At 49.9% G+C, this 14,608-nt stretch overlaps 1 protein-coding gene across 1 annotated transcript; it reads right to left on the bottom strand.

Moving 5' to 3' along the window:
• Positions 1 to 267: 267 nt before the first annotated feature.
• On the bottom strand, positions 268 to 13,607 carry TOMM6 (translocase of outer mitochondrial membrane 6). Its single transcript, XM_029572563.1, has 3 exons — positions 13,424 to 13,607; positions 11,926 to 12,030; positions 268 to 558 (listed from the first exon to the last, which is right to left on the bottom strand). Exons 1-2 carry the CDS (start codon positions 13,516 to 13,518, stop codon positions 11,934 to 11,936), a joined length of 192 nt encoding a protein of 63 aa, XP_029428423.1. The 5' UTR covers positions 13,519 to 13,607; the 3' UTR covers positions 268 to 558; positions 11,926 to 11,933.
• Positions 13,608 to 14,608: the final 1,001 nt, after the last annotated feature.

The following is a 14,608-nucleotide window of genomic DNA, read 5'->3' as shown; positions in this document are numbered from 1 at the left end:
CCCACTGTACTGCTCACATCCACTCGTGGCTCTTTAGAGTAGGCCTAGGCCCTTTTGAAGGAACAGCTGACAAGTTCTCATGCAATAGGGCATGGGAACCTGTGCTCTTCTCTTTTGGGTGTGAATTATGAATCATGTTTTTATGATTTTTTGTAAATCTTTACTCTTTTTACACCTTGTTTTTGTAAGCTAAAGTTTCCTATTAAAAAGAATAAAATGACCTAAGTTCTCAGGCCTGTTTTATATACTCTTCTAGAATTACATATAAACATTTCACCCTTTATTTTCCAGAACATGGCAGATGGTAATTCATATGTAATCTGCTATATGTGCAATCACCAGTGACCATAAGTGCTGTTTCAGAAAATACAGCAGCAAAACACTAAGATACACACACACACACACACAAAAAAGGCAAAACTCATGATAATCTATGTGTCCATACAACTAGGGATTAAAGGCATGATCAGGATTTAAGATCCCTCCAGACAGGGTTATGAACAATTACAGCCGACATCTTCTTTCACCAGCACATGGAGCACCTCTGTTTCCAACAACCTGCAGACACAAAGCAGAAAAGGTTAGCACCCATGCTGTTCTAGCTCTCCAGCAGCACCCCTCCGTGAGAAAGGATCCTCTCAGCATTACAAGTGCAACCCAGCAGTATTTGAGTGTGCAAAGGGAATGCAATTTAGGTACAAACTCAGACTGTAAACCCGCTGGGGACAGGGAAATACCTACAGTGCCTGGGTGTAATCCGCTTTGAAGAGCCAAAAAGCAGAACAGATACATCTAAAAAAAACCCTCAATTATGAAATGCCACATAATCCTAAACCTTATTTGATTAGGATCCAAGGCCCAGAGTGTTAACATTCAACACTGATAATCCTAAAACTGCTCTCTCAATTAGTGCAGGTCCCATCCTCCCTTTCATCGTTCTAGGACATCCAATCTGTCCCACCGCTGTTAGAGTAGTGGAGTTCTCTCTTACAGATATCCAAATTAAATCAGAAACACTTAGTCTTGAAATTACTAATTTAAAAAAGGCAGGGAAAGTTCCCTGTACTACCCAGATCAGTCCAGACAGTGGGTTGAGCCTCCTGTCCAGCAGATGGAGACAGAGAAACTGAAAAGGGTATCCTATGAGGACAGTGCTCACCCTGCACTCCTCAGTATTTCTCTGTCTGCAGCAGATGCAGACGGACAAACCTGTGGTTCCCTCTTCTTAGCTAATTTTCCTTTCATTCCTGGTTCAGAAGTTTTTCCTCTCAGGTTTCTTTTTGCCCAGGATCAAGCAAGTATTAATTATAATAAAAAAAAAGAAGAATATAATGAGAACATAGTGTGGGATTTCACAGGAGACAGTCCTGTCTCCTAGCTCATAGGGGCTAGGGGAGATTTGCCCTTGAGCATTCAGCCTAGGACCCCATATTCCCGGTGACCTCTGAATTTTTTTTGCCTGCCTAGGGGTGAAACTGGTGGTCCAGTCACTCTCCCTTCTTGTCCCCAGAGATGTCTCATGCCTCAGGACCCGTTGCAGAGATGATTTAATTCCTCTGCTGTTAAAAAAAAAAAAAAAAAAGACAGAATCTTGTGCTAAAGGACCCCTCCCACAGTGTCCTGCCCGGCAAAGCACAGCACTGTTTTTCCACGGAGTCTGTGCTATTAATGCACAGGTCTTTTTTGGCAAGCTTGGAAGAACAGGAGGATCCCCCCTCCGGCTAAGATCCCTTGATTGGCCATCGGGCAGGGCTCTGCCGCCCCAGACCCTCAGGGAGCCACTAGGATCAGGACTGTGCTGGGTGGGCTGGATCCGCCTGACCCTCTTCAGCCATCTCCTCTGCCAGATCCTGATCAGGACCTGGACATACTCAGAAATATTGGGATCACTGGCAAGGCCTTTGATTGGATTCAATCATATCTCCAAAATCGTACTTTCACTGTCACTATCGACAACAATGAATCTGATCCCATCAGTCTCCCCCCAAGGTTCCTCACTCATCTACCTTGTTTAACATATACATGCTTCCCCTCACTACACTCCTCTCTAATCTACACATCAAGCATTTTATTTATGCTGATGATGTACAAATCATTTTCCCCTTCTCGGACACCATCCAAACTGCTCTACACAGCTGGGAATCCTGTCTTTCCTCTATCAATCAGCTCCTAAAGGACATGCACTTAGCTCTTAACACCAACAAAACTGAGCTTTTAGTCATATCGAATAAGCAACCGCTCCAGACATCCCCCCTGCCTACTCTGCTACCAATTTCCCATCACACACTCGCAACCTAGGAGTTATTATTGATAATCACCTCTCTTTCAAACCATTCATCAAATCCATCATAAAGGATTGCTACTTTAAACTTCAAACAATAAAGAAGCTCAGACCCTTGCTACATTTCAATGATTTCCGTACAGTCCTTCAAGCTATTATTTTATCGAAGGTTGACTATTGTAATGCGCTATTGCTTGGCATTCCTGCAATACACACCAGACCACTCCAACTCCTACAAAATGCCGCCGCTCGGATTCTGTCAAACACAAAGAAAAGAGATCACATCACCCCCACACTCATGGAACTACACTGGCTCCCCCCATACAGTCACGAATTCTTTATAAAACTCTCTCGATCATACACAAGAGTCTATTAAATTCCAACCTCAACTGGCTTAACCCCCCCCTCTTACCCTGTACCTCCAAGAGACCTACCCGCCCAGCACTCCAAGGAACACTCCAAGCCCAATCTATCAAATCTTTTAAGCTCTCTTCCACCATTAACAGAGCCTTCTCCCTTGCCGGCCCCACGATATGGAACTCTCTGCCCCATGATATTCACACTGAGACCTATACCCCCGCTTTCAAAAAGAAGATTAAAACCTGGCTCTTCCAGCAGGCTTACTCCCCTACACCCCCTATTACATAAATCCCCCCTAGGAATGTTACTCTACGAATGTTACGCTGACATCCTGGTATGAATGCCTTTTGCCTGTCGATTTTGTACTGCGCACTAATTTTGTATATAGTTATTGTTATAGTTCAATTACTTAACATATACCCATGGCATCTAATCATGGATGTTTGTTTTATGTAAGGGCTCCTCCCAAACATTATTTATACGTTGCCTAGTTCACTATATTATCTGTTTTATGTAAGGGCTCTGCCCAATGGTTTGTGTTCACTGTAAACCGATGCGATGTGCGAACGGTCATCGGTATAAAAGAAACGTTAAATAAATAAATAAATAAATTTGTTATTAGCAAATCCGCCCCTCGAGGGAGATGACCCGCGGTCTGAGATTGTGTAAGCAAGAAGAGCTTGACTGTATCCTCTGCCTGATCAATCCCTGGAAATGCCTAAGGTCCCCAGAGTCGGTGTCCGCGGTCACCAAACGCACAACCATCCCGGTGGTGGAAGCAACGGCATTAAAGGATCTTCAGGACCGCAAGCTGGAGCTCCATCTTAAAAGGATCTTTGAAGTACTGGCACTGAGTTAGGACGACAGTCTGTAGCAGTCTCATGCAGCAGGCAAGCCTCAGGTGGGTACAACAATTGCTCAGCACCCAGGACCTCCCGTCTGCAGAGGCGGAACGGCTGGAAGCTGCGGTAGCTTATTGGGCTGATGCCCTCTACGACCTCCTCCGGGTGCAGACCAGAGCCATGGTTTCAGCGGTGTCAGCCAGATGTCTCCTCTGACTGAGGAACTGGGCCGACTCCTCTTCTAAATCGCAGTTGGGCACTCTCCCCTTCAAGGGTAAGTTGCTTTTTGGCGAGGACCTGGAACAGCTTATCAAATTCTTAGGTGACAACAAGGTTCATAAGCTGCCTGAGGACCGCACCGAACAGTCCAGGTCGTTTTTTCCCGTCGCGCTTTTGCTTTAGGGGGCAGCGCAGGTACTATAAGCTGCAAGAGCCTTTCAACGAAATACCTCCACTAGATCTCAAGCATGGTCTCAATCCTTTCGGGGCAGATGACCCTTCTGAGAAGGTACCCACCAGGGCCCCGCCGCCAAGTCCGCGCAATGAGATACGGCTGGCCCATTCCGCCGTTCCAGACTTAGGTGGTCGGCTGTCCCTATTTCTTGAGGAATGGGTCAAAATTACTTCGGATCACCTTGAGGTGATCGAACGAGGTTATGCATTAGAATTTGCCCGAGATCTCCCGGACCTCTACTTAATCTCTCCCTGCGGAATGCAGAAGCGGCCAGCGGTCTGAAAGACTCGACAGGCTCCAAGCACTCGGAGCCATAGTCCCGGTCCCCCCACAGGAGTAGGGGTCCGGCCAGTATTCCATCTACTTCGTCGTCCCCAAAAAGGACGGCTCCTTTCGTCCAATTCTGAATCTCAAGAGAGTCAACAGAGCGCTCAAGGTCCCTACTTTTGCATGGAGACCCTGAGGGCGGTTATAGCGGTGGTTCACACAGGCAAATTCCTCGCTTCTCTTGATCTGATGGAGGTCTACCTTCACATCCCGATCCACCGGGAACACCAGAGGTTTCTTCGTTTCAACATTCTGGGTCGACACTATCCGTTTTGGGTGCTCCCGTTCGGCTTGCCATCGCTCCCCGCACATTTACCAAGGTCATGGTGGTAGCTGCAGCCTTCCTCTGGTGAGGGAGTCCTAGTCCACCCGTACCTGGGCGACTGGCTCATTTGGGCCAAGTCAAAGGACTGCTCGTGATAGCGGTCAACCGGGTCTTGTCGGTCCTCACCTCCCTCGGGTGGATAGTCAATTTTTCCAAAAGCAACCTCAAGCCCTCTCAGGTCCTCGAATTCTTAGGAGCACGCTTAGACACCTGCGTGGGCAAAGTCTTGTTACCAGAGACTCGTGCGCTCAAGCTCAAGGATCAAGTGCAACATCTGTTATCTCTCTCGGTCCCCACGGCCTGGGATTACCTCCAGGTTCAGGGTTCTATGGCTTCAACTATAGATTTGGTTCCTTGGGCGTTTGCGCATATGCGTCCTTTACAGAAAGCTTTGCTGTCCCGCTGGAAGACTGTCTCGGAGGAGTTCCAAATGCCCCTGTTACCATCGCCGACATGCAGTGGTGGCTCTCCCTCGCTCACCTATTGAAGGGGATACCTCTGAAAACACCTCAGTGGATTATTGTAACAATGGATGCCAGCCTCTCCGGCTGGGGAGCGGTGTGTCAGACTCAGTCTACACAGGGACACTGGTCCCCAGTTCAATCCCACTGGCACATCAATCGCCTGGAGGCCTGAGCGGTCCGTCTGGCACTCAAGGCCTTTTTGCCCCTGATCCATTGCAAGGCGGTTCAAGTTCTCTCTGACAACACCACCACAGTAGCCTATATCAATCGACAGGGGGGCACCAGAAGTCGTCCGGTGGCCCTGGAAGCCAGCAAGCTGCTCGCCTGGGCAGAGCGTCACCTGGATCAGCTGGCAGCCTCCCACATTGCGGGGAAGGAGAATGTTCAAGCAGACTTCCTCAGTCGTCAATGGCTAGAGCCCGGAGAGTGGGAGTTGTCCGGGGCGCCTGATCTGATTGTTCACAGGTGGGGGGTCCCCCACTTAGACCTGATGGCTACTCTGAGCAATGCAAAGGCTCCCAGATTCTTCAGCCACAGAAGGGGTGGATGCCCTGGTTCTTCCCTGGCCTCACGACCTTCTCCTCTACGTGTTCCCCCCTTGGCCTCTGGTGGGAAAGGTACTCAGAAGAACAGAACTCCACAAGGGGCCTGTCATTCTCGTAGCGCCGGAATGGCCTTGGAGGCCATGGTACGCGGACCTGGTGAACCTCGCGACGGTCGGTCCTCTTCGCCTCGGTCACCTCCCAAAGCTGCTTTGTCGGGGTTCAGTATTTTTCGATCAGGTGGATCGCTTTTGTCTAGCTGGCCTGGCTTTTGAGCAGCGGAGACTGAGGAAGAAGGGATATAAGGAAGAAGTTATATCCACTCTGTTGCGGGCCCATAAGCCTTCTACCTCTCTCGCTTATGTTCTGGTATGGAGAGTGAGAATATGTGTGCTGAGTCCGGAGTGCCGGCGCGCAAGGCTCCAGTATCCCAGGTCCTCTCTTTCCTACAGAATGGCCTCTCCAAAGGTTTGTCTTTCAACTCTTTGCGAATACAGGTTTCGGCTCTCGGTTCCCTCTTAGGCACTGTCGATGGTTACGCGCTGGCAGCTCATCCGGATGTCGTTCGAAAAAAAGGCAGGGAAAGATCTTTATTTCTTTGTAGACCTAATCAGTCACAGGAGAGACAACAGTCAGACGGGACGGGGCAGAGGAGGAACACTGCTGCAAACTAGGTTATGATTAGTCTCAGCAGCAGTGAATTCCTCTCCTCTGCATCAGACCACTGGTCCACTGAGCCCAGCAGATCCCAACAGAAAAGTCCATTCCCCATTATTCCCAGAAAGTAAGAGATGGAGATATTCAGGACTACCTCACTAATTACTTAAAAAAAAATAAAATTGGACAACTTCATTAACTCAGCTATCAAACTAGCCTTGACCACATCCTCTGGCAACAAATTCCACAGCTTATGTAGAAAACTGGTTCTTACCTGCCAATTTTCATTCCCTGTATGTACCCGGATCAGTCCAGACTCCTGGGTTTTGCCTCCCTGCCAGTAGATGGAGACAGAGAGAGTCTCACTGACACTGTACATAACCCAGTGAGCCACCTGCACTCCCTCAGTATTGACCTGTACCCAAGCCAAGAGAAAAAAAAATGTATACCAAACTTAACAGCCCAACGAACAGGAGGATGGTGATGCCGTAACCTATTGGAAACATAACTCTGTTCCAGACATATGTAAGTAGGACGAAACAGCTTAGTGAACGGCTAACAACTCTGCATGACATACAGGACCAACAGAACGAGTGGACGACTCTCCCACCTTCTTTCCACCGGGCGGGTCTCTGGACTGATCCTTGGTACTACAGGAAAGAAAATTAGCAGGTAAGAACCAGTTTTCCTTTCCCATACGTACCCAGATCAGGCCAGACTCCTGGGATGTACCAGAGCTCCATACTCAGGGTGGGAGCTGGAGAGTCTCGCTCACAGAACACTCACCAAAACACCCTGCAGCCGGAGTCCTGACATCCAAACGATAGTGTCTGGGAAAATGGCAGCGACTTTCAAGCTGCTGCTCTGCAAATCTCCTGCGGTGATACCTGCTGCACCTCAGCCCGAAAAGCTGCCTGTGAGCGTGTCGAATGAGCACTCAAACCTTCCAGAACCAGACGACCCAGAGAGATAGGCCGAACTGATTGAGCCAATGCACAAAGGTAGCTTTGGAAGCTTGACGTCCCTTCCTCAGACCATTCCAGAGGATGAAAAGCTGATCCAATGTACAAAAATCATTAGTGACTTTCAGATATCTTAACACCCACCGGACACCCAAAAGCCTCTGCTCCTTAGCAAGAGAAGCAGAGGCATCTAAGTCCAGAAAAGCTGGAAACTCCACTGTCTGATTAACATGGATCCCTGACATCACCTTCGGCAGGAAGGAGGGCACTGTGTGCAAAGATACTCCTGTCTCTGAAATCTGCAGAAAGGGATCCTGGCAGGACGAAGCCTGACGCTCCAACATTCTCCTTGCCAAACAAATGTCTACCAGAAAAACCACCTTTAAGTGTCAAATCCTTCAGCGTTGCACTCCTTAGAGGCTCAAACGGAGCCGCATGTAAAGCTGTAAGCACCAGATTGAGATTCCAAGACGGGACATGCCTTCCACGCTGGCAGCCACAAATTCTTTGCTCCGTGAAGAAAACCTATAACATCCAGATGTGCAGACAGGGAACAACCCCGCACCTTGCGACGAAAACAGCCCAGAGCTGCTATCATAAGAACATAAGAAAATGCCATACTGGGTCAGACCAAGGGTCCATCAAGCCCAGCATCCTGTTTCCAACAGTGGCCAATCCAGGCCATAAGAACCTGGCAAGTACCCAAAAGCTAAGTCTATTCCATGTAACCATTGCTAATGGCAGTGGCTATTCTCTAAGTGAACTTAATAGCAGGTAATGGACTTCTCCTCCAAGAACTTATCCAATCCTTTTTTAAACACAGCTATACTAACTGCACTAACCACATCCTCTGGCAACAAATTCCAGAGTTTAATTGTGCGTTGAGTAAAAAAGAACTTTCTCTGATTAGTTTTAAATGTGCCCCATGTTAACTTCATGGAGTGCCCCCTAGTCTTTCTACTATCCGAAAGAGTAAATAACCGATTCACATCTACTCGTTCTAGACCTCTCATGATTTTAAACACCTCTATCATATCCCCCCTCAGCCGTCTCCTCTCCAAGCTGAAAAGTCCTAACCTCTTTAGTCTTTCCTCATAGGGACCCTCAGAGAATTATAGGCCAGACCTTTGACCAGCCCTTCCTTAAGAAAAGTCAAAATACGCGACACTGTAGTTTGCAGCACCTGCACATCCCTATTGAGACACCAGGTCTTGAAAACCTTCCAGACTCGCAATAAGACAAAAGATGTGGAATCCTCCTGGCCTGCAGCAAGGTGGTGATAAGAGAGTCGGGATAACTTCTCTGCTTTAGTTGTTTCATCTCAAAAGCCAGGCTACGAGAAAGAAGTGAACTGCCTGATCCGAAAATATGGGGCCCTGGTGGAGAAGATTTTCCAGATGGCTGAAGCTCCGGGGCCCGTCTATGGCCCTGTTGACGAGATCCGCAAACCAAGGATGGCGTGGCCGCTGTGCAGGCACCTGAATAACATCTCTCGGGTGCATCTCTATCCACTATCAGCTTTCTCACCAGAAGCCACGGGGGAAAGACATACAACACGACACAATGCGAGGCCATGGAAGAGCCAGAGCGTCAGCGCCCGTGCTCCCTTCTTCGGCTGAAGAACCTCAGGCCTTTGCGTTCTTTCTGGTCATCCTCAGATCCATGTGAGGCGAGTCCCACTTCTTGTGATTGAGAGACATCACCACCTCTGACAGCTCCCACTCTCCAGGGTCCAACTCCTTTTGACTCGAAGTCCACCTTACACATTATCCACCCAGCAATGTGAGACGCTGCTCCGCCGAAAAGATCAGTTTCTGTACCTCCTGGTGCCACCCTGTCTGATGATGATATAAGCTACCGTAGTGACATTGTCTGATAGAACACGCACCGGACAACCGCGTAACCGCGGCAGAAAGGCAAGTAAAGCGAAGCACACCGCCTTGTCTCTAATCGATTGATAGACCAAGAAGCCTCTTTCTTCAACCACTGGCTCTGAGCTGCTCGACCCTGACACACAGCACCCCAGCCTGAAAGGCTGGCATCTGTCTTGACCACCTCCACACTTCGCTCCAGATTGGACTGAATCAGCAACCAGGGAAGACTGTCCCTTCCTTCCCCCTCGAGCAGCACAGGGAGATGAAACTCTCCTGACAACGGGTTCCACCGAGAGAGAAAAGCTCTCTGAAGAGGCTGCATATCTGCGAATGCCCAAGAACCTAATTCCAGAGTCGAAGCCATGAAACCCAGGACCCGTAAACAGTCCCATGCCCTGGGCAACAGGTGACTGACCTGCCCCTGCAGCTTCACAATCCTGTCCTCCGTGAGGAACCCTCGCCCCCAAATACTCCAGGGACTGAGAGGGAACAAGATTTCTCTTGGGGTAATTGACTGTAGGCACTTCAGCACCTTCTACACCGACTGCTGACAACTGAAGATGTTCCCCAAGTATCATGAACCTTAGGAACCTTTGGTGCTCTTGCTTGATGGCTATGTCAAATCTAGAGATGCCAAATACTCTTCCTTATGCCCGCCGATGACAGACCTTAGGATTTCCATGTGAAAATGTGCAATTCTGAGGGCCACATTTACCTTCTTTAAATCGAGAATGGGTACCCTTCCTGCTTTGGCACCATGAAATACCTCCCTGTTCTCTGCTCCTGAGGTGGAACTGGCACTATGGCCCCCAGTTCCTTCAGATGGTCCACTGTTCCTCGAACTGCTACTTGCTTTACAAGAGGACCACAAGGAGATGTGACAAAAGTGTCCCTGATGGGACGAGCAAAATCTAAAGTGTAGCCATCTCTTACCACCTCAAGGACCCACTGGTCCGTGGTAATCTTGGCCCAATCCCCCAAAAAAGTGCTAACTGGCTTCTGACAGCTGCAACCGAAGAGTGGGCCGGCCTCGCTTCATTGTGAGGACTTAGCCGCCCCCCCCCCCCCCCATGCCAGCCCCAGAGTTGTCCTAGGCTTCCTACCCCTACGAAAAGACTGATTCCAGGATGAGGACCTGGCCAGGGCTTGCCACTGCGGGCCTCCAGAACTCTTGGATGGATGAAACCGCCGATTGTCCTGAAACCTAGCCCAAGCAAGCACCAACTTCCTGCCCTTAGGCTCATCCTACGGCAATTTGTGCATCTTGCACTCCACCAGGTGCTTCATTATCTGGTCCAAGTCTTTATTAAACAGCAACTTCCTCTTGAAAGGAAGAGCTCCCAGTTGCAACTTGGACCATACATCCACTGACCAATTCTGTAGCCATGGAAAGCATCTAGCAGACACGGCCAACATAATTCAGGAAAAAGTCCTGATCAGGTCATAGAAGGCATCCGCTGCGTAAGCCACCGCTGCTCGCACCAAAGCTTGAGAATCCTGCAACAGCTGGACTCAACGCAGACATGCCCTCTGCACCAAACTGCTGCACACCCCTGCCCTTATGGCCAGGGCTGAAACCTCAAAAATGAGATGATTCACTTTAGCTGCTTCTCTCTTTTTCTTTTCTTTTTTTTTTTTTTTTTTTAACTTTAATTAGACTGAAAACTCAATCAAGGAAAAGTAAAGGCCACTTCCCTGTGAAATGTTTGCCCGCCCTCCGGAGGGTGAGGGAACTGAGACCACCAGCAGTAAAGGGTCCCCAAACCCCTGCTCATCTGACTCAAAGACCTGGGGGGCACCAGGACCTAGCAACCCCTGGAAGGCAATCTCCAATAGTACTAATCTTCTTAAACAAAAAAAAAAAAGTTAAGTAGCCTCAGACTGCAGGTTTTGCACCTCCACCATCTGCTGGAGACAGAAATACTGAGGGATTGCAGGTGGCTCACTGGGTTATGTACAGTGTCAGTGAGACTCTCTCTGTCTCCATCTGCTGGCAGGGATACATAAACCCAGGAGTCTGGACTGATCCGGGTACCTACAGGGAACTGCTGGACAGAGAAATACTGAGGGACTGCAGGTGGCTCACTGGGTTATGTACAGCGTCAGTGAGACTCTCGCTGTCTCCATCTGCTGGCAGGGATACATAAACCCAGGAGTCTGGACTGATCCGGGTACCTACAGGGAACTGCTGGACAGAGAAATACTGAGGGACTGCAGGTGGCACACTGGGTTATGTACAGTGTCAGTGAGACTCGCTCTGTCTCCATGTGCTGGAGGGGAGGCAAAACCCAGGAGTCTAAACTGATTTGGGTACCTACAGGTAAGTACCACCTTGGGATCATCTCACTAAGTCTAAAGAACCTCCTCTGAGACCTGCAGCGGATCAGCCCAAGGAGCTTTCCCCGGGGACCCTTGTAGTATCCCTCCGATGAGCAGACCCCGAAGACAGGCCCAACACATGCCCCACAGATTCCCGGACAGAGCTAAAAAAGCATCACCAATCCTTTGCTCATCCACCTCAACCAGGGAGGAGAGTCCCACCAAGCCCTCACAACTCTCTGGGAGAAACCTCAAAGAACAAATTTTCCTTTTTTTTTTTTGTTCCTCGGGCTGCAGGTTTTGCGCCATCCACCATCTGCTGGAGACAGAAAAATACTGAGGGCCTGCAGGAGGCACACTTGGTTATATAGCAGTGTCAGTAAAATTGTGTCTGTCTCCATCTGCTGGCGGGGGTACAAAACCCAGGAGTCTACACTGATCTGGGTACGTACTGGAAAAAGTATTTTCTTAAATTTGGTTTAAATCTGCTATTAGTTAGTTTCATGTAGGTATCTTACCAGTCTTTCTATGCTACAGGCTGAGGTGCCATCAGGTCAATGTCAGTCAGGTTTCTGGCGACCCAAACTCCCACCGCAAAGAGTCCCAGGTTAACAATTAAGTTCCTTGGGAACAAAAAGTAAACACATTGTAGCAGAATTTCTCCTCACCGCACTAATATCCCCATCCTGCAAACTTTTCAGGAAAGTCACATTTTCAAGGAGAATGGCTGAGTTCACTTACAGGTAAGAGTTGCTCTAATTCAATGTAAAACCTTATGCAGTGAAAGAAAGGATATCTGCTGTCACACAGTCCTGTGGAATATGCTCGGGGCCGTCTCCATGGCATAACCCTGGAAGTGGGGGGAATCTGCTCACACTGCATTGCGATAAATGGAGAGGGGGGCAGGGGAGGAGGTAGAAGGAATGATTTCACACTGCACCATGGCATTTGGGTGGGATGGGGGCAAAAGCTGCGATGCTGTGCTATGGTATCTACACTGGGGCAGAAGGATCTCTGCCACTGTGCCATGGCATATACATTGGGGGGGGGGGGGGGGGAGAAAGAGAGATCTTTCACGCTGTGCTATGGGATGTACACAATACCAGCTTTTGCCTAAGGCAAGTTGGGCCTAGGTGCTGTGAGATAAGGGGCACCTTTTGCATGTCTGCTGGACTGGTCTAGGACGCTGAAGAAAATGAAGAGCCAGCAGGAAGCCTAGGCCCTGCCAGTAAAGGCCTGGAGCCTTTAGCTGTCATCTGCCCTGAAGGCCTTCTCTGACTGAAGACTGTACTATAATTTATAGGGGGGGGGGGGGGGTGAGTGGAGATGGGGCAGGGAGAACAGCAGGTGAGGGATAAGGAACTGTGGTTGAGGAATGAAGGATACAGAAGTCATGGGGTCAATTGGAATAAAGGTGTGTGAGATAATCCCGTAACCCCCCCACCACGGGCAATTACAAGACATATACGAGTCAAAAATGCTCTTTAAGTTAGCCATGCAATTCTACATGTTGTATAGCGCGCTGTAAGGAGGAAAAGTCTTAGCTCCGCAGAGAAGTGGAGGTGCAGGGTTTTCACTGAGATTCTGTCCCGTCGTGAACAGACCCTGTTTCACGTTTGAAGAACGCTTGTGACTCGTTTCCTGGTAATTGTACTGGTGGCTGAAGTTGCTCAGACTTTCCTTATGCACAGAAGGCCCTTTTGAGTGTTCTGGAAGTGCCTTTTACAGTTATTTTACACGTGATGGCAGCAGGTCTGCTGTTGGGGTGGGCGAGGTATGTGGAAAGGTCATTTTGCCCTGTCCCTCCTCACTCACCTATCCTACCCCACTGAATACTGCTGTCTGCAAACGCCACTTGTAACAGGGCCAGCGCGCGTAATTGTTGGGAGGATGGTGAGAGATTGCAGGGAGAGGAGAGGTGGGGAGTAAAGAGAGCCCCCGCGTGCATTCCTTGCACCTAATCCACACCACGTGCCCCAGAAAACCACGGAGGGGGTGGGGGCGCTCCGCCTTTACCTGCGGAAGTCGTTCTTGTCGATAGCGAAGCTGTAAGCGCCTTGTAACCACTGCCGGATACCGCCGGCCTCCGCTCCCTGCCCGCGAGGCGCCATAGTCACTTCGCCAGCTCCGGAAGAACAGCAGGAGACCTGCCAGAGCGGCGCATCTTAGGCACGTCACTTCCGGAACCTGCTCAGCCATAGAGCGTGGACGAGAGCCTGTCGGCAGCCATCTTTAATCCGGGCAAAAATTCCTCTCCCAGACAGATAAGAAGTGCGTCATCAGCAGGGGGCGGCGCGCGGAGAAGTGCTTGTGCGTCGTTTTTGACGTGTTGCTTGGTTACCAGAGTGACGTGGATCCCCCCCCCCCCCAGGGGCTGAGGTTGTTCTTCTGCTGCCCCCATGCCCCTCTCCCCGTATCCCAGAGGGGGGGGCAGGAATCTCACAGCTGGAACATCTGTGGTAGCCAAAGACTGTAGACCACATGGAAGGCTAGAGGAGGCAGAACGCCTTTTTGGTTGGGGGGAGGGGACTAAGTCAACCAAGCTCCAATCTATTTCCCCTTGCCCTCTTCCCCTACCCCGATTCTGCCCCTCTCTCCACCCCAGCTCCTTGCTTCCCTCGAATCCCTACCCAGCAGCCCCCGATCCCCTCCTCTCCCAGGAGCTCCCTGACCCCTTTCTCCTCTCATTCCACCTTTCTCTGCCCAGCAGCCCCCAATCCCACCCCACTCAGTAGCTCCCCAACCCCTTAGTCCTCTCCACCCCTCCCTGCTCCTCTCTCCTCACCAACCCTTCCTGTAACATCCAGATTCCCCTTTTTTCTGGTACCCATCCAGCAAAAAAGCCTCCAATCCATGCATTCCCTCTTCCATACCCTCAGTAACAGCCCTCGCATGTTGCCTTCAGGCCAGTAGAGACAAAGAAGGCAAGAAGTGGGGCGTGGTGGGTGTCAGTGGCCAGGCTCTTCCCTTCAGCTAGGGACAGATGTGATAGCCAAGAGGGAAGACAGTGGTGCCTCTCTCGCTTGTGTTCTTGCTGCATTTCCACTGACCAGCACAGAGACGAATGTGGGAGCCATGGTGCCCACTCTGCAGCACCAATGCTGCCAATAAAAAAGTTGGTTAGGCTGTTTAAGCCCCAGTGGCTCACTCCATTCCAACGCCTATATGCAAGCCATAAAATTAGCATACCGATCCCTTCAA

Source organism: Rhinatrema bivittatum, chromosome 12, assembly GCF_901001135.1.
Source record: "Rhinatrema bivittatum chromosome 12, aRhiBiv1.1, whole genome shotgun sequence".
NCBI lineage: Eukaryota > Metazoa > Chordata > Amphibia > Gymnophiona > Rhinatrematidae > Rhinatrema > Rhinatrema bivittatum.
The sequence above is the reverse complement of the archived record's forward strand: the minus strand, read 5'-3'. Positions and strand labels throughout refer to the sequence as shown.